We start from the raw sequence: 21,089 nt of genomic DNA, 5'->3' as shown, positions 1-21,089 counted from the left end.
TAGTATTTTCAATTCAATTCACTTGTGCACCCAAATGCCGCCTAAGCCTTTTGGGGATGAGAGTGCTTGTGCTGCAATGCGGCAATGTGCAACACCACACGAACCCATCTCGTTTCTGCGAAAATGTAAACCACTTGAATGACCAAGTCATCGTGTTGTGCATATGCCATCCAACCCATGCATCAAGTGAGCCCACCATGATGATAAGATGTCCAAAAATCCAGGTCTATACAATCATTTGGTTGGCCACACCATAGAAAACAATGGACATCCGCCCATAAACTACCAAATTCATGTGATTGCCTCAGTGATTGTTGGATCAGCCTTCTTTTTGGGGCATCCCACTTTCATGGTGGGGTGAACCCTCTAGACAGGTTGGATCCCGTAAAAGCCCGCAGTGGGCCCCACAAAGAGAGTTGTAGAATAAGCTTTCTTTACAAACGCTGTGGTGGATCGAGTCTCCATTACATATTCTGGTTCCAGAAATTCCTGTTGCATCACACATGCCCGGTAAGGAAACCCATCCATTCCGACGGAATCTGTGTTTGTGGTAGATCAATATAGTGCATCGTTGTCTATCCATTTTCTAATTAATGATGATTAATTGTATGGATCTTGGGTTACTCATAACCAGTTTTCTCGTTCTCTATTGGATGACATGTTGTCTCTATTCTCAGTTCTTGGTCTCACATTTGCAGTCTATACGGTATTAACTAGCCTTGCTGGCATTTTCTTCATGGTTCAAAGTTTAACTGGTTTTTGCAGAGCCAATGCTGACAATGGGAAGCATCCTTCCCATCATCTGGTCTGATAATTGGACGGCTGTTACTGAGGACGGGAGCTTGTCTGCCCAGTTCGAGCATACAATTCTAATTACTGAAAATGGGGCTGAAATATTGACCCAGTGCTAAGACCATGCAATTGCTGAAGATGGCCATCGACCAACTATCCCTGTTCAATTCACATTCCTTTTTGCCAATTCTTTTGATAAAAGGCACCATTGTAATGTAAAATTCTAATTCCTTCTCTTTCAATGCAATTACTTGTATTGGCATGGTTTATTAGTGGTGTTGACATGTTCAAATATAATTGATTTGTTAGATGACAGTCGACATGCATAAGTTGTAACTGAATCAATGGCACGTTAGTCATTTATGGAGCATTTGGATTGTAAGTTACTTAAGATAAGCTACTTATGCATTGAGTAGCTTATCTTGATTTCTACTTATTAAACTGAAGTGATTAAGTAACTTTAAGTAAAAAAGCTACTTATAATTGATCTTAAACCAAACTTTACTTATCTCAAATAAGTTACTAATCTACTGCTGTAAGTAGAAAAAATAACTTATTTGCTGGTATCCAAATGGGCCCTAAGTAAGTTTGGTTTATGATCAATTATAAGTAGCTTTTTTATTTAAAGTTACTTAATCACTTCAACTTCATAAGTAGCTACTTGAGGCATAAGTAACTTATGATCCAAATGCCCCCATAGGGCCCATTTGGATACCACCAAATAAGTTACTTTTCTACTTGCAACAATAGATAAGTAACTTATTTGAGATAAGTTTGGTTTCAGATCAATTATTAGTAACTTTTTTACTTAAAGGTACTTATCACTTGAGAGCATGGCGAGCAATCGGCCATTGCAAGATAACGAGCCATTAGGGCAATAATACATGAGATTTGGGCCACTCATCAGGCATGCCCCACCAAAGATGTGACCTAGTACAAAGATCAAGCCATAGAGACGATCCAAATGCTCAATTTGAGGAAAAAAGATTGATGGTTAAAACAAAGTTGATATTGAGGTCAACATTCAATTCTCTAATTTAGGAGAGGAAATTGGATTCAAATGGTTTTGCTATGGACGTTGCAGATCTCTCTGCACGTTTCTTACCTGCCTATCTAATTCCATCGTAAAAGAGAGGGTGTTAATCACGTGATTGAGTTCTTGAGCCACGTCATTGAGTTCTTTATTGCATAACCAAAACGTGAAATGTGATGATATGTTTTATACTACAACTGAGATACTTTTCCACGACACGCAACTCCAGGCGGCCCATCCACGGTCAGGGCGTTGCTTGGTTAATCCAGACCATTGATATGTTGGTCCCAATGAGAATAGGAAACGCTCCATTGCTGTTATTCCTGATTGGAAGGTGCTGGCTATACCGACTAATTGGAAGATTTTTAGGGGATCCTCCATCCACTCTGGGACCCATCAGATTAACGGTCTGGATCACTAAACATTGGCCCCATTTTCACATGCTTGCGCAAATGACGCTGTTCGTGTGACGGTGCACACGGAAATTTAGTTGCTCGTTCCACAGGCAATAGACGGCTGGACAAAATTATCGAGATACATTGCCAATACGATACGATATATTGGGCTTGGTATGATATTCAATCCCACGAAATTATCGATGCTATAATGCATCATTAACTACTGACGTTGGTGCCGCATCGACGGACGAAGTATCGCGGATCAATCCGATACGAAACGAAAAAAATTCTTTAATTGGAAGCTTGATATGATTATTTTCTCGTTTCGCGAGATTCATGACGTCGGATGTTCAGCATAAGAGAGAAACACGGGGAGAACTTTACACTGTTCGGCGTAAGAGAGACACGGGAGAACTTTACACGTTTCTTTCTCGTGTGAGGATGAAACACGTGTTCGAGAATCTCCGCACGAATCCGTCAAATTCGATGATGCTCTTCATGCTACCGAGTCAACGTGGAAGCGGAAAAAAACCGAGAGCTGATTGCATGTGCCCAAGGCACATTAGATATACATGTGACTAGGGCATAAATCCACTTAGTCTATCTGTTTTTAAATACTACAGTAGGATAGGATTATAAAAATAGGAATATCCAAAACTAACGTGAGTCATTAAAACGAAACAGTGGGAGCAGAAACGTTTACTGTTAAAACATTACTGGAGCTGACTATGATGTTTATATGTCATCCAAACCGTTCATATGGTTATTACCACTAAGATAAACTTTAAGAACAAATATCATCCTGATACAAAATCTATCTCATCCCCAGGCGTTCAATCCCCAACGTTTCATGTGGTATAGCACCCCTTAGTTTTGGATATGCCTGATTTTTAGAATCCTATCTTATTGTGGCCTTTTAAAACTGATGGACGGAGTGGATTTCTCACAGACATCTCTGTGGGTCCCACGCAGCCTCGGGCACAGGTATATCTATGTGCCTGGAGCACATGCAACGCAATCCGCCGTTCAGACGCAAGGGTACGCTGGTCCGGTACGAAGACCCAACAGTTAGGGTGGAGTCGACCATCTATCCAACGGTTAAGATACATTTATCAGATAGCATGATTGCCTGTCTGATAACTACTATATTGAGGAAAGTTCCACTGGGCTAAGTTTACGATCTTTCCATGCACATAGTTGCATCTGGATTTGTTGGCATCCAAATCACCTATCTGGACCGTCCATTAGGTCTACTACATTCATATTCTTCTACTGAACAAAAACCACATCAATCGGACGGTCATAAACATCGATGAACGAACCTACATTATCCTAACTTTCTTGTCCATCTATTTTCCGCATGCCGTTGATTGGATGGTTTGAGTCATCCCATCAGCATGAATTTTTCAAGACAGCTTAGGAAGAATGTACATGACCTAATGGACACTCTAGATAGGTGACATGGATGCAAACGAATCTAAGTACAACTAGATGAATGGAAGGTTTTCCATACACACCCCTGACCCCACTGAATCTTTTATTTATCGTTAGCAGTTCCGATGAGACACTCCATCAGCCGCTTTGTTTCCGTGACGGGAAATAGCTATTGGTATGGATGGCTCGTGGAGGATTATCATTTTGGGGTTGACTGTTTCATGAGAAACCAAGCGACACAGCAGCCGAGAGCGGATTAGGTGCGGCGCTGATTGTGGCCCACCTTGATGTATGAATTTTATATCCACGCGGTCCATTCGTTTTTTTTTATTATTTTAGGTCTATATCCACGCGGTCCATTCGTTTTTTTGGATTATTTTAGGTCTTGAGCCTAAAAATTAAGCGGATCCAAATCTCATTTGGACCATAGCATAGGAAATAGTGATGATTGACAATTAAAAACTTATTGCGGGCCAAGATAGTTTTGGATAAAGATGATATTTTTTTTTACACTTCATAAAGACTTGTGTGACCTTATCAACCAGTTGGATGGAAAACAAAAATTTACGATGGACCCTAGGAAGTCTTTAATGGTAGGTGTTCAATAATAAAATTTTCCTATAGCATGGTCCACTTAAGGTTTGGATTATTATTATTTTTTGGATCATGTCCTAATGTGATCTGAAAAAACATATGGACGGCGTGGATATACAATACATACATCAAGTTAGGCCGCTCAGTCAGGACCGCACCGTATTGGGTGAGGCAAGGGACGCACCAAATCCGCTGCCTGTCGCCGCCAGGCTTTTTTTTTTTAGTTTGTTTGTTTAATGCCACTTCAGACTCGTGTGAGTTTCGGAAATGCATGTATGTTATGGGGAGTTAGTGTGTGATCCTCGACGTAAGATGATCATGTAGAGGGTCCTCGGGTTTTCAGTTTATACAAGTGGGGCCCTTTCCTTTGTTCTATGATCCAAACGGTTGATGTGATCTGACCCACCATAGATTGCCTATGCTCAAAAAATTACCTCGGTAGGATGACTGTGGCTTCTGATTGGTGGCATAAAATTAGAAGTTTAAGAAGAAAATACACCAGCAGCCCACGCTCAAACTGTAAAAGCCAAAAGACTGAATGCTTAGGATCTTCTGATCTGGGATAGTTTGGTGCCCCATCAGATCACCAGTCCAGATTACGAAAACGTGGGCCACACTATACAAAATGGAGACCCATGATACTGACATCCATTTGTTTGTGAAAAGGAAGACATTTTCAATAGCTTGCCCCTATAAAATGAGACATGGCTTTTGAACACCATACCTGGCGATCTCTCTCTCTTTCTCTCGTACATAGAGATCCCTCTCTCTCTTTCTCTCGTACATAGAAACCCAGATGGTAGCAATCCCGACATCAACGGATGGATATCTAATCACCGTCCTTACAATCGATGGTGGAGGAATAAGAGGCATCATCCCCGCGACCCTTCTTTCTTTCTTGGAGTCTCAACTTCAAGTCCGTAAGCCCATACCTAGCTACATAGGAAAAGGATCTATCAGGCCGAGCTCTGTGGGCCTCACTATTATGTGTTCGGACATCCACACCATTAATTAGATGCACCATTCCACGGTGGGTCATGGGCCAAAAAATCAGGCCAATCCATGACTTAAATAGGCCACACCATAGGCAAAAGTTGAGATTGGATGCGCACTCATTTAAATCTTCTGATTGTTTATAGCGCCCACTGAGATCTGTTTCAGACATTTAACCCATCCATTGTGTGTGCATCACTTAGATGAGGGTCACACCAAATTTCAGGTCATTCCAAAATTCAAGTGGGCCCCACCAGGTGCTTTTAGATGTTTTAGGTATAATTTTTACATGATTTCAGATTGTGTGGCCCTAAGTTTTGGATACATATGATTTTTCGGGCATCCCCAAAGCTAGAGGGGACCCACCAAATGCATGGTGTGGATGTCCAACACACATCAAGTTGGGGCTAACAGAGCTCGACCTCATGGGAATTCCCATAAGGTCAACCTGATAAAACCTTTCCCTGCATATAAATACATACGTACATATACATAATACGCATACAATGTGCACATATACACGTACATAGGTCAGTAAGTATGTGCATACTTCCACAAAACACAGCATATATACTAGTCAGGTAGGTTGTTTAGTTCATGTACTTGAATAAAGCTCATGTACATGCCACATGTTGATCCACAGGTCAGGTGTGCCGCATTGGGTCTGACTGCATGACTAGTAGTAGACAGATGCCTGTTTTAATACTAAGATCATGAGATCGAGCACCTACGTGGTACGGGTGTGGGTAAAAAAGAAAAAAAAAGGTGGGCCATAGTGCAAAACAAATGTACGGCCATGAAAAACTTTGGAGTTTTCTAACCCATCCACCCGTTTCTAATATTGGGGTCCACACACTGAGGGGATAAGATTTATTTTTAGGACAACATGTAAAACGTGAGATCAACTTGATGGATGGATTAATTGGATCCAGGACGTATCATTCTGGCACATGTGTGTCGTGTACATAAGCTTTATTGCACACGTGTGTGCGTTTAGCAGAGCTATCTTGATAAATACATACAACCAAACATACTTATACATATAGGCACGTCTAATAAATGATCATATACAGCGGCTCCTGACATGAAAATCAGGCGGATCCACTCACAGGGACACAGTTGTATGAGTGGATAAGCCACGTATGTGAGAAATTAATTACACATGTATAACTGCAAAAGGTGATAATTTCTCACACGTATCCTATTACAATGTATGCATGTTAGCATTGATACACGTGCAAGGAGTGTAAACCTTTATATATTTTGGGTAATGGTGTTTTTGCCTTTTGTAGGAACTGGACGGCGAGGATGCAAGGATAGCGGATTATTTTGATGTGATCGCAGGGACAAGCACGGGTGGTTTCATAGCTGCCATGCTCACGACCCCAGATGAAGATCATCGCCCTCTTTACGCAGCTAAAGAAATTGCACCTTTCTTGATCGATAACTCTCCTAAGATATTACCCCAACGCAGGTGAAAACTAGTTCATTCTTATTATCATTTATTCAAATGCCCAAATTTCCATTGCATGCAATTTCTGGAAATTCTCAATCTTGAGACAGCAGCCATAAGTAGATTGAGTGTAGGGCCCGCTTGTGTGACTATGGTAGGTGAAACAAAAATCAGATGGATCTAAAAATCGATTGGGCTACACATAAGGAAAGAATGTGAATGGGAATCCCCACCACTGGAACCTTCTTGCGGCCCTACTAAAGTTATGGATCAGATGATATTTATCCTCTTGGGATTCATCTTATGAATGGGTTGGATGGCATATAAACACTACCGTAAGCTCGAGAAAGGTTTCAATAGTGAGTGTCGCCATCTCACTATTTTATGATAACTGAGTTGACGATATCAAGCCTTACCTAACGATAGATATTTTTAATGAGCAAATATTATTATATTAGTATTTTTAATAAGTTTTAATATATTAGATTTATAAAAATAAAATTCATTTGAATTAAAATTAATTAAATAAATGTGCATCACAATCAAAGCATTGGGATTGCATGCGTACGTTTGGAATCAAGCATGCTCAATTAAGTGTGATAATTAGATCAATAGTCTAGAACAAACAATATTTGAAAATTGGAAACTACTGTTTCTGATCTGCTCATGAGTTTGATGCATTGCCATACAATGGATAGGAGTCCTATGAGTTTCATACTGGATCTAATTAATTAAAGGGTATAAATTGAATTCTATTATAGGCGGAAGTGGAGTAATTCGATATACCTCATTATCATCATAATATAAAGGATATTGGAATTTGTCTCTAATTGAAATTTCTTACCAATTGAGATATATAAATATATGTGTATGGTTTTGGTTTAAAATAATTCTTTTCCATCGCTCCTCAAACTTAAATGCGCGCTAGAAAAATCATTCTCTTTTAGAAATCCTAATTCATCGAATCTAAATATAATATAATATCCTCATCTTTTATGGTTGAGAATCAATATCTCCAATAACATTTCTTTCCATCTTCATGCTTATTTCTATACCGTTATGCATTGCATTTGTGGCAGCTTTATTACTAAGTTTTTTAAATTAATTAACATATTTTCTGTTGCTTTCATTTTCACTAATTTAGATTGTGCATGTAATGCCTCTTCTCATGTTCACCATAATTTCACCGTACTTTCCAAGAATTACCTAATGCAAACCCATGTGAGATACATTAGGGAGTAGTGTATCATGACACATAAAACTTGTATAATCATGTAGTGTGCCATGTTGAATCAATGACCATGAGTAGAGGTGTACACGAACTGGGCTAGCCCGGTTAACTCGCTCGACTCGGCCCAACTCGAAACTTAGTTCGGTTCGGGATGGGTAAGCATATAGAGAAGAAAATCTCAATCAACGTGATCATATGCCTTGGCCATATATATATATATATATATATATATATATATATATATATATATATATATATATATATATATATATATATTCCTAAATCCTTACCTTAACCAATATTTGAACTTGCCAAGGCTCTTCCCATAAACTTGTTGTAAGGTCTGAAACTGGCCCGAACTCACCCGATTGCTAACTGAGCCGAGCCGAGTTTGGGCTGGGTTTGGCTGGTGACCGGGCCGGGTCAGGCTGAGCCCAGCTTGACTCGGTTCGGCCCCGATATACACCCCTAACCATGAGGCCTTCTTGCGATCCTAGTTGTTCATGGTGGAGATCTTGGTTAATCCCCACATAATTAGCTTGTTAATTAAGCTTCTAACAAGTTTATATTTTGTATTAATATTATTTCTTTTGCAAAATCATTTTAAACCATTAGAAATTGAAATTAAGAAAGGGGATGTGATTATCATATGTTCTCATAGGTATGCGATTCATTCTCTCGAAAGACCCCTTGAGCCTTTTTCAGCACTGACCCTCGTAAACTTGTGGTGTTCTCAGAGGGCTTGTCGGCTCAGCCGTAAGGATTATGAAAGATCTAATGGGACCCAGATACATAGGGAAACATGCGAGAAAGCTGATTCACAAAACGTTGGGACCCACAAGGATCAGCGATGCATTAACGGACGTTGTTATTCCAGCCTTTGATATCAAGCTGCTTCAGCCCACCATCTTTTCCACATCTGAGGTTATCATTACTCACTTCCGTCTATGATGTCTATGCCTCCTCTTACTTTCATTGCAAATGTCTAGGATGTTACATTGTGTGTGTGTGTGTGTGTGTATCTTAATGAATATATATATATATATATATATATATATATATATATATATATATATATATATATATATATATATATATATAAGTCTAAGATGTCGGACAATTAGGTATGGGTCTTGGTAAGGTAGGGTGCCCCTAAAACTCTTAAGGAGTCCTATAACAAAAAGTTCTGTGAGGCCCACTTTGATGTATGTGTACATTCACTTTCAACCACTACATATGATGCTTATATGCCATCCAACCCTTCACCCTGGTTCCACTTACCTTATGAATGGGTTGGATGGCATATAAGCATTATAGTGGGTCCCTTTTAAGGTTTTATGGATTGGCATCTCATGGTCACATTTTCCTTTGACATTGAATGCTTTAGTATTATATTAAATTTGTCTGATTTTAGGGTCACGTCCTAATATGAGCTGATGCAAATGATGGATACATACCAAACTGGGCTTGCAAAGTTTTTGGTTGCACATGCTTCTTACAACTGGTACCCATGCCACATCTATTTGTCTGAATGGTTAGATGGTACAAACTACTTGATCTGGACGGTTAGACAAGTTGGCCCAGACAGTTTGGTTTTGGCCCAAATGGGTTTTTAGTGACTGGACCATTCATGTAGTGGACGGTCCAGTCTGGGTTTTAAAACACAAGGATTAATGCATGCTAAGTAAGTGTATGGAAAACAGTCAGCTTCTTTATTTCTCTCGTGGAAAACTCAGCAATGTTTGTTGATTTATTCCATGCTAATGATTTTGGAATTGTCTCATTGCAATTAATATGTTTCATTTTCCACATTCAAGTGTATTTTTACCGGAAGAACATATAAATTGGTGCAATATTTTGAAAGTGGACGACTAAATACCTACCTTACATTTTCATTTTCTTCTTCTTTTCTTTTTCTCTTCTCAGGCGAAAATTGACATGTCCAAGGATGCAATGCTAGCAGATATCTGCACTGCCACGTCTGCTGTGCCAACATACCTTCCTGCACACTATTTCGAAACTCAAGATTCTCAAGGGAGGGTTAGAAGTTTCAACCTCATCGGCGGAGGGGTGGTTGCAAATAATCCGGTCCGTTGATTCATCTTCAGTTCTATACATATTCATGTTTGTGCTCAAGACACATGAATATGGACGTAGATGTATGTATATGGACGTATACATATGTATGCATCTCGCGTTCATTTCTGCATGCGCATGTATGCATGCATGCATGCGACGTTTACGGAGTAATTATAAGGTTACGGATAGGGCTGCCCACGGCCGGACTCAGGATCTGTCTCCGAGCCCATCACCATGGCCCAGCTAGTTAATCTTTCAAGGGCATTATTGTCATTTATCATGCATGATGGGGCAGACCTAGATCTTGCATGAAAGTGGGCGGCCCGGCCTGGCTAGGGCCCGGACTGTGGGTAGTGACAAATCTCGTTCTGGCCAACTTCTCGGGGGATTTTCTCGCGATATTATTGGTAAAATTTCACTGCAAATGAAATATTTAAAACTTAAATGAATATTTAAATAACAAAATTGTAAGTTTTTTTTTTTTTTACTAATTTTCAAGTTAATAGTGCAATAATTACCCATAAAATTGAAATATTTTAAAATCTACTGTGATTTTGAAAATCTCACAAAAATAATGTTTAGTGTATTTCTCGGCGATATTTGTAATGCTGTATACAATTCCAAATACGTGAGATATTGTTTCGATTTCAGGCATTATTGGCAATGCGTCACGTGACAAGAGAGGTGTTTAAGAGAAACCCGGATTTTTATCCGGTGAAGCCCGTGGACTATGGTAGATTCCTGATAATCTCCTTAGGGTCTGGAAACATGAAGAATGACAAGAGATACAATGCTAGCAATGCTGCTAAGTGGGGCCTACCTGGATGGCTGAGATCTAACGGAGGCGTTCCTTTGGTGGACACTTTTACTCGGGCTAGTGACTTCATGGTCCACTTCCACATCTCTGTTACTCTACAAGTTCTTGGTTCTCAAAGTAATTACCTTCGGATTCAGGTCTGTTATTTTTAACACTCTATGGATTTGTACATACATACATGTATCCTCACACGCATGCATATCCACATGCTTGTGTGTGTCCCTGAGCTCTTGTAGATGTAGTATGGTTTTAAGACTCGGTGACTCGGACGGGCCCGTTTGGGATGAGTGGGGGCGACTCGGCTGAGTTGGGCTGAGTTGACTCATGGTTCCAGAATCCAAACCATTGGTCTGTTGACTCGCATCTTGGATGGAGTAGGCCTCAAAATATTCCAAATATGGGGCCATTTATCATATAATTCTTTATGAAGAGGTACATTACGAAAAAATATCTCCAATATTGGTGGCTAGGATATTCCAATCTGAAAATTGTGTGGAGTAGGTTCATCCACATGGTGATCCATAATGTACGGTTTGGATTGCTGAACCATAGCCCCACTCGCAATAATTAAAAAAACCTAGTACACAGTACGATTTTTGAGAAGTCACTCGGGTCAACTAGGCCTGACTCGGAAGTATCAGCCGGACTCCCCCAGGGTTTTGAGAATAACGGTATCGACCCTCATTGGGTCTAATAGACTATGAGTAGACTCAGTTGACTCACATCCGACTCGCTGCATCAGTTGAGTCACATTAGATTTGGGAGCGTGGATTTGGTATCCCATATATTTGAAATTCTCTTGTTGTGTCCTAAATTAAGAATCGAATGTGAATTAAGAATCCCCCTTAAAGTAGCTATGCATAGTATGGTATATTTATTGGGGTTTGAATTTAATTATTAAATCAACTTTAATATCTCTAAATAGTGCATGCGTGGAATGTTTGACACAATGGTTATGATAAGCCTGATGAAATATATATTTTGTCTCAAAATGATGAAATTCCAAGTCTCGGATGGGCCACAAGCACAAGATCACATCCGAGTGATTAACCAATAATTTTTAACCCTTATTTACATGGACAATGTTTAGACAGCCGATCATCATATTAAAGTAATTATAGTGATGCAATTGATAATCTAATTGTTTTGAGATATCATTAGTGGGTCATGTGCCGAATAGATTAATAGCCTAGTGACACACATGTTACAAATGCAACTCTTGAAAGGATTGTAGATGTAATCCAAACATTTACCTTGGATTTCAAACCCCTAGTTATTTTATGGTGCTAAACATGCCAGGAGTTTCAAATCCCCTCAAATCCATGGTGCAAACGACCCCTTGAACTCATTACATGTAGGGACACAAATGACTTGGGCTAGGATTTGAACTAAACAGGCCAATTGGGCTTGGGCCTGGTCTGGACCATTTCCAGCCTGTCTATATATAAAGCTCGGACCATGATCCGAAAACAAAGGTTGCCCCATGTAACCCAATGGTTTCTGACCCCTTGAAGAGATTGATGTGGATGAAACTTACCCGAAGAATCTGCAAAAAAGATGCGTTGAATAAATGGGCCAAGACAGGACCTGACTTTACATGAAGGCCCAACAAGCCACAGTTACTGTGCTAGCCCCATTCCAATGGCTAATGCTTGGATGTTGATTAAACAGGATGATGAATTAACAGGCGATGCCGCTTCGCTCGATATAGCTACTGAAACAAACATGGAAAATCTAGTGAAGATAGGTCATGGACTCCTCCAAAAACCATCCAAAAATGGAGGAACCAATGGGCAAGCCCTTAGCAGGTAGCCGACAAGAACACGTGCAACATCCAAGCCATTCAACCAGGTGGGCTTTCTGGCCCAGATATCCGTCTGGTCCACTCTTCTAGTAGGACACTGCATGGTACAGGAAAGAAACATGATGTTAACATGCTGTCCACATGATGAATGGACCGGCATGTAAACAATGAGGCCCACCTGATGAATGGCCAGCAACTCTCCATTTTTAACCATGTTTTGGATATTTTCAATGCAGATTTGCAAAAATGTTGTCACAAGAAAGGAGAATTCGCCGACGGAGTTTCTCGTCCAAATTAAATGAGACAAATGAGCCGACGAAAAATCCATTGGAGTAGTTCAGTCAACCTTCTTTCTAATTCATTCTTTCAGTACTATGTATCTATCATGACCCATTATAATATTCATTCTGTCAAGGTAAAGTAGCTATCATGTGGTTCATGTAACGATTTGGATTTTTTTTATTTAGTATAGCTACATTCATGTATTTAATAATTCATAAAAATATTAAAAAGTGGTGGACCATCCAATGTTTGGATCTATATTATAAGCTTCTAGATGCTGATACCATATTTTGGGGGGGTTTTGGGGTAGGGATTGGGACGTTATTAACAATGACGACTAGATGATTTAAAAAAGAAGCGGGAAAGGGAATCTGATCAATCCAGCCATCCAATCGGTGGGCTGCATCTTGGATGGGCCATAGCAAAAAATATAGCATCGGTCGAATGGTTTCATGCATCAATTCATGGGCAGTTTTGTAATAGCTGCTAAGAATTATTGTTGACCGTCCAAAAAGTAAGGCTGATTTGGATCCAAACTTATTAGCGGATGCTTGCTGAGTGGCAGGATTCTGTACATGTGGGACCACAGATTGATGATCTGAACCGTTGGTTTGATAGTCCTAGCAATGGATAGGGCATGAATTGAAAAGCTTCTGGATTGATGGATCAATCACCATTGATTAGACAGTTAATCAGAAACACAATACCGATTCACATTAAACAAACAAATCCCACAGTAAAAAGGTTGGAACCTTCTAATCTGATTTTTCTGAGTCATCTATCAAAAGAGAGGCCCACCAGATAAATGGCCTTGATAAACGAACAACGGTCTGACATACACCGCATCTTGTGGATCATCAATCAGCAAAATGGACATTCGCGGACGAGGAGGACCATATAATTCGTCTACACAAGAACGCTCACAGGATAAGAACAATCCTATCCATCCAATAGTTTTGCCATATATTTCCTCTGGTCCGTCCATTCTTGGGCCAATGATTTAATACCTCTAATTGAGAGAATTTCGGGCTATCGAATCATTGGTGTTAACCAAAGCAATGCTTACATTGGAACTTCACCATTTTTCATTTTGTGGTTTCTCATCCACCCTCTATTTAACATACAATTTGCTAATAGATACTATCTACATATCACAGCCTGAAATTGAAACTGACCAGATGATCTTAGCCATCAGATTTTGCTCCGTGAATTTGGACTAACCATCCATTTGATAGCCACCTAAAGGATGGTTCGTGGTTGGCACTATCATTGGTCAAGCAGTGCAATCTTCTAGGTATGATCTCTTCATGATGGGGCCCATGATTTGGACGGTCTAGATTTACCATCATGTATGGCACTTACACTATGGGTGAGACACCAAACTTCAGAGAAAAAAAAAAACAAAAAAAAGGTGAATCTTGCACCGCTTACTAAATTGATGGTTCGCAGCTGTCAGAGATTTAAAAAAAAAAGAAAAAAAAAAAGAAGCAATCACCATAAGAATGTTCCTCTTGTGAGGCTCGCCATGACAGAAGCGTTTTATCTATCTAATTTATATATACTTTTTCACACATCATTTTAAGGCATGAGCTCAAAAACATGATGCAAATCTAAAGCTCAAGTAGACCACACCACTGAAAATAATGGGGATTGAGTGCCCACGGTTGAAAACTTCCTAAGGCCCATTGTGATGTTTTATTTTACATTCAACCTGTTCATCAGGTCACACATTCCTGGTTGGCAGGAAATCACAAATATTAGCTTGATTAAAAACTTCCATGACGTCAAAAAAGTTTTCAACGGTGCAATCAATCCCCATTGTTTTCAGTGGTGTGCTTTACTTGAGTTTTGTATCCGTATCATTTTCGAACTCATGCATGGGATGAGTTGGCAAAATGGATGAATATCATGGGTAAAACACATACATCATGGTGACCAATATTACTGTAGTGAGTGCTTGATGTGGAGTGAGTCATAGATGCTTTTATGTCCAAGATAGATCAAAAGGCCCTAAAATTAGGCATATCTCGCAAATTGAAATGAGTTACTCGACATAACACATATGATTTTGGGGTAAGACGAACTACTTTAGCCAGCCAACCTGGCTATGCTGGGTTGCCCACGCCGAATTTGCGAGATTCCATCGTATCGACAGTCCAATTCTGTGTTTAATTCGTTTTTACTATATTGATGGTTGAATTCCATGTTTAATTCGTTTTTACTATAAATAATAGGTTTTAGTTTGATTTTAACTCTCCTGTTAGGATTGGAGTTGTGCCTAACATGAAAAGTGTTTAGAAAATTTTGATTATAACTCTTCTGTTAGGCTTTAGGAGTTGCGCCCAACATAAAAAGTGTTTAGAAAAATTAGAAGAATAATATGGTTAAGCACTTACTATAAATAGGAAATTTACTATTTATAATAAGTTATGAATTTTAGAGATTTTTAGTTATAATTTAATTCTTAAACTTTTTCCTAGTCTTGGTAGACTCATTTATTTCTGCTATCAAGCGTACAACAAGTTTCTTTCATATATTTTAAAATTATTTCTATTTCTTTTCCTCGTGAATTCGAGAAATCTCTATAAGGAGTCCAGTGCTCCGTAAATTTAGAGTAGTTATCCTTGAGAAAAACAGTTATCAACCTCATCATGTTCATCTTGCGTCAATGTTAAATGCTGATTTTTTAGCCATAGGGCCTAATATTGTGGAGCGATTGTGATGGACGGAGTGGATGTCATATATGCCCAAACAGTTTGGGTGTTTTACAAGTTCTATGAAAATAAGCCTTCTAGAAAACCAGGTGGGCCTTGCTGAGGTGTATATGTGGCATCCAAACTGTCTAGAAGAGTCCCCTAACAACGAAAATGTGATGCCTAAAAATTCAGACTAATCCATGTGAGCCACCGAGAATTTCGGGTGGTCTTCCGTTGTTGTTGTTGTTTTGGTGTGGCCCACCTTAAAATAACATTGGCCTGATGTTTTGGAAATTCCATCATCATAATTGTGTTGCTCGTTTGATGATCAGGTTGGATCGTATTATAACAAAACAGTGGACCACACTACAGATACGAATATTGGACAATCACCCAAAAGTCTCCTATTCATGTGGTGGTCCACGTGATAATTGGATACATACGGATTTTTGAGGCATCACAATTTCACGATGGAGCGACCAGGGTGGATGCACGATAACATCATTGTGGGGCCCACGTGCGGGGTATTTGGTATTTGTCCCTTTCTTTTTTGGGGGTATGTCTGTTCTTATCCTTTTATTTAATCAGTTAAGTAGATTTAATAATTTGGCCACTTGTTCATTATATATTGGACGCGGGTTGCGTCCTACCCTCCGTCCAGGCAGGTCTCTGTGGGGTCCACCGTGATGTAAGTGTTTTATCCAAGCTGTTAATCACTTTTCTCAGATCATTTTAAAGTATGAGCCAAAACCTGAGCAAGGTACAGGGCTTAAGTGGACCACAAAGTGGGGATTTAATGTCCACCATTAAAAACTTCTTGGGAGCTGGAGAAGTTTCGGATCAAGCTAATATTTGTTTTTTCACTTCATCCACGTCTACATGACCTTATTAATAGGTTGGATGATAAAAAAAAAACATCACGGTGGCCCTTAGAAAGGTTTCAACGGTGGGTGTCATTATCACTGCAGCTTCCTCCGGTGTGGTCCACTGGAGCTGTGGACCTGCTTCAATTTTACATACATACATTAAAATGATCTGAGAAAAGCGATGAACGGCGTGGATAAAACACTTACATCACGGTGGGCCCCACAGAGCCCCGCCCGCCCGGACGGATTAGGGGTAGGACGCAATCCGCGTCCTTATATATTACGTTTTTAAAAGATATTTAATTGTACATTGCCCTTCTTCCGTACATGATCGGGCCCACCAGGAATGAACTGGACCATCCGTCTATTGGGCCCTACCACGTTGGTGGATAACAATCGTCGCAGCCCTTGCTGTTGAACTTGGCATGTTGACCATTGTCGTTTCACTAGGGCTCAGATGCAAACTGGCCCCATAATGAGAACCGTCCATGTTATGAAATCTATTCTATTCAGACCATGTAAAAAAAAAAAAAATCACGGTGAATGATCGACTGTGACCCTCATCTCCATCTGTAGATGAATTTTGAACGGAGGGAAGAAAACTTTCAACGCTTCTTATTCAACTTCAAAAGCAAAAACTTGAACCATCATTGTTTACATCCGTTCTGATGTAGCCACATAAATCACTAACATGCTGCCCCATGTTGTCGCTACACACTTAATATTAATGAACAAAATTTTACTCAAGTACCAAAGATATCTCCTGCCCACATTCTTTGGTGGAAGTCACTTGTCAAAAGCACAATGGCACAAAGCCATTTGCATCTTTTCATAAAATAGATTTCAATGAATAATAAGCCTTGACACAAGTATTACATGTGGTTGAAACTACCTATACTCAACAAGTTTATAAAAACTAGTTGATACAGTGATCTTATCATAAATTCAAATATGCTTAGCAAGACTATATCACATGATCCTATCAAAATTAAAAATCATCTTAGATCATTGATACTCTTACGGCGAATATGAAAGTTCAAATGGCAAATTCTTGTTAGAGTGGATGAAAATCAAATACACCGCAAGGTTTAGCGAAATTGATCCCATAAAGTCTACGGATCTCTATAGTCACGCTGGCTATGAGGTCTGAAAACGATTTCAAAATATGACCCGCAAAGATATTTTTGATCAAGTTAAGATGATCAGAAAATATCTATGCACTGTGACCATCATGTATCTTGGACCAACAATGAACTAGCAAGGGTTTGCCTCCTCCCAAATTTATATAAGAAGCATGTGATAAAGAGCTCGAGCCCACATCAAGCACAATCAATCTACACAACACAATACTACTTGTGTTAGAATATCTAAAGTCTATGTTAGCTTAGATCTATCCGGCGCCATTGTTGTCATATACTTAAGAGTAGTATAAATATCTACAGCCCGTCATTGTCCTTGGAAGATCACACTCTAGTCACACTCTAGTCGAATTTATGTTTCATTTATTTATCTACTTATTTTGTTTATCTGTTAATTGTAATGAGCTTCAAATACAAATTAATAAAATCAACATTAGCCTTCGGTTTTTAACTTTTCATCTGTTAAATCCTACAGTCACCATTAAAAGAAAGGTATTTAATCCAAGACAAAAAGAAACGAACTAAACCCTGCATTTCTAAAATCTCTTCATAGACATGAGAATTGATGCAAAGGCCAACGAATTCAGTTTTAATTTGACTATCTCATAATTGGGTCAGTCTTAATTTGTCTATCTCGTCATTGGGTCACCCATGTTCAATTTAATTTGAGTATAGGCCTTCGTTGACACGTGTAACTTCTGATCTCACAGATCCAGCTTCCGCCAACGACTATTGTAAATCAATGTGCGTTTGCCACAAGTTGTGGTTGTCAACTCATCCACATGCATACTAGTCCAGGGTTCAAACCATTCAAATCATAGACGCCGTTCATCCGATCTATCCCATTGCAGTCCAACTGCTGCAAAAAAAGGAAATGGTCTACCCAAATTCAGTTGGAGAAAATGGAGGGCGAAGACCTTCTGCTCGGCATACTCTTTGGGCTATCTCCTCCATTAGATATGCTCCCCATGATATGGACGGTTCAGATGATAGTTCATCTATACGACATGTGATATCTATGACTTGGCACAACTGACAGAGTTCTTGAGAAACGCACATTGTATATAACCTAAAAATGAAAAGATAACGATGAAGATAGCTATCCCGCAAGGACTCCGTCCACCCACGTGCTCACGTTAACATACCCCCTCAGTAGACTTTAATGCTTATATATTCTCATGAAATTCCATGAATCTTCCACCATTTAAAGCTTCAAGTAAAATGGAGTCTACTCGCTTCTCAAACTTCTTGTGTAACCTTTATACACTAACGATTTTCATCTTCTTCCTTATCTTTGTTGAAGCAGTCAACACGATCAGAGCCGTTGTTAGGTGTATTGGTTTCAATAGGAGCTCCCCACGTGCAACCGCGATGAGCCGGTGTCTATCGGTCGTCGATGAAAAACATCCGGTCATCCGATTCGAGAACCGATTGAGGCTGGAATCCGTGGAGTGCGCAGTATGTATATGCGAATTGGAGCAAGGAGAAGAGATAAGGGAGTTGCAATGCAAGCATATGTTCCACAAGGATTGCCTCGACAGATGGTTAGATTACAAGTGGGGCATGGCCCTCACGTGCCCACTATGCCGGAGCCCTGTGTTGCCTGAAGAGACGATGGTGGACCATGGTGGAAGTTTGCAAGAGTTCTATGGTGAGGAGGATGTGGGTCTTATGTGTTTATCCTCTTGTGGTGCTAATCTTCATAGATTATGGGCTACTTGGTGATCTTGCTTCGTTTTCTGTATAATTCTTACTGGGGTCATCTGATTGGACGGTTAGGATTGTTTACTCGGTGCCAGTTTTTTTTATATCTGTGGCTCCTTCCACTAATATTAGTCATTTTGTAAGTGTTGTTACTAGAATCTGGATAAGCTGGGCCACGCTTACATGTGTGCGAATACCTGCATCAAGAGTAAATTAAAGACTATACGGGGCATCAGTTATGACTGAGGACCCTCTGAAGCCTAAGTAAGGTGAATGGCTTATAACATAAACAAAGCTCTAGTTAGGGTTTTTGTGCTTAGATGGGTTTTGAGACAGCGTATAGATGAAATTAGTCGAGTCTCTATATCTTGATAGGATATGTTATATATGCTAAAAGGCTCGTATTTGAATAGGAATCTACCTCCGGAGATATCACCAAGAAAATCTCGGCTAGCATGATCTTCGGACATGGTTTTGCGGGTCCTTTCCTTTCTTGGGCGGAATTCTCTCCGGAGATCTTACTTCATAGGCCGACCTTGATCAAGTCAGTTGGATAAGTACTGAATCATGTATCTAAGCTCTGACTTTGGACCTCAACTCAGTGATGATCCTTCGAAGTGGGCTCTTCATATGTTTCAATGAAGATATACATGCGAAGAACATCAATTTGAATGTATCCAATTCTCATTTCTTAAGGCATTCTTATTACTGTTTGAGTTACAATGATCTATTGGGCATTGCTTAGTGTACTTGGTCAGGTTATGTTCTGGTACATGCCACTCACGTGTGCCAGTTAGGCATACGTGCGCTGCATCCATATTGAATAAGGTCAGTCGATGAAAACCATACTTAAAAATGAGGTCAGTCTGCTCAATGCTCATCAGTTGAGGAAAACCATATAAATTAAATGGACGGTTAAAAGAAATTGGCCAATAGTCCACATTAAACATACGTGTGTGTCCCACCAGATGAGAGGACCGGCATTTTTTTTTTGGCTTTTAACCAGAAGATTGACTCAATAGGAACAATGAGCAGTTTGGATCCCTCATGCTTTTGCTACATTGGCATGCCGGGAAAAGAGTACATGATAATCGTTGCTTGAGTGCACTTGGCAATAATGTATAATGAGACTGATATTTCTAGCTTGCTCTCCGCCATGGATGGGGCACAATCCATAAATCTTACGGATTGGACGATCCTGATGTTCCCGTTAGCGGCCTGCAAGCAGATAATTAAGAGAAGAAAAGGACAAGGTTATCATCCAACAATGAAGTCATCCAATGATGCATGATTAAGATAATTTATGCATTTGCCGGCCATGTCTTGTCCATGATAGGGACCCCAAGATAAACGATCCAGATCACTGTACACATGGGTTCATTCATTTTGGAATTTCTTACTATTGTGTGGCCACACCAAATCAAAGGATGGCTTTGCGAAGTCCACACGCGTGTACAGGTCCACTATTTCACAAGCCACCATATATGCAATATCCAAGCCATCCATTAAAAAGGGTAGCACTTTGTAGATTCCCCATCCGAAGAATCAGGTCGGTTGATTACAATTAAATGAACAAATATACGGTTGCTAATATCATGGCACATATACTGAGTGGACCATCTTTACCTATGGGGAATAGCATCTACACCGTGAGATTCATATGATAGATGGCTTGGATATTTCACATGTGCGCCACGCTGGTATACGTGGTCGCGTGAGTGTTAGCTGATTTGTACACAAGTGTGGGCCTAGCAAAGCTTTGGTGGTGACTTTG

The 21,089-nt window shown here is 39.8% G+C and overlaps 2 protein-coding genes across 3 annotated transcripts in view; both read left to right on the top strand.

Moving 5' to 3' along the window:
* LOC131235997 (methionine aminopeptidase 1D, chloroplastic/mitochondrial) overlaps positions 1-1,133 on the top strand; it is a 50,038-nt gene extending 48,905 nt beyond the window's left edge. For both annotated transcript variants that reach the window (XM_058233103.1, XM_058233097.1), the window contains one exon: positions 766-1,133. In XM_058233103.1, coding sequence (XP_058089086.1) covers positions 766-911 — 146 coding nt within the window. In that variant the 3' untranslated portion in view covers positions 912-1,133. The remainder of the gene's footprint in view (positions 1-765) is intronic.
* A 3,914-nt stretch (positions 1,134-5,047) lies between these two features.
* Positions 5,048-13,042, top strand: LOC131223986 (patatin-like protein 2). The gene is made up of 7 exons (XM_058219580.1): positions 5,048-5,167; positions 6,537-6,718; positions 8,666-8,852; positions 9,855-10,016; positions 10,659-10,961; positions 12,496-12,632; positions 12,865-13,042. Exons 1-7 carry the CDS (start codon positions 5,048-5,050, stop codon positions 12,962-12,964), a joined length of 1,191 nt encoding a protein of 396 aa, XP_058075563.1. The 3' UTR covers positions 12,965-13,042.
* The last annotated feature ends 8,047 nt before the right edge of the window (positions 13,043-21,089 follow it).

The sequence above is a fragment of the Magnolia sinica genome, chromosome 2, assembly GCF_029962835.1.
Source record: "Magnolia sinica isolate HGM2019 chromosome 2, MsV1, whole genome shotgun sequence".
Lineage (NCBI taxonomy): Eukaryota > Viridiplantae > Streptophyta > Magnoliopsida > Magnoliales > Magnoliaceae > Magnolia > Magnolia sinica.
Note: the sequence above shows the minus strand (reverse complement) of the source record. Positions and strands in the feature narration are given on the sequence as shown.

What these genes read in the sequence shown, in the direction of transcription:
- LOC131223986 (XM_058219580.1), top strand. Translation starts at nt 5,048, where the DNA reads ATGGTAGCAATCCCGACATCAACGGATGGATATCTAATCACCGTCCTT. An exon ending in TCTTGGAGTCTCAACTTCAA is followed by an intron (nt 5,168 to 6,536) that starts GTCCGTAAGCCC and finishes TGCCTTTTGTAG; the next exon opens with GAACTGGACGGCGAGGATGC. An exon ending in AATGGGCAAGCCCTTAGCAG is followed by an intron (nt 12,633 to 12,864) that starts GTAGCCGACAAG and finishes TTTTCAATGCAG; the next exon opens with ATTTGCAAAAATGTTGTCAC.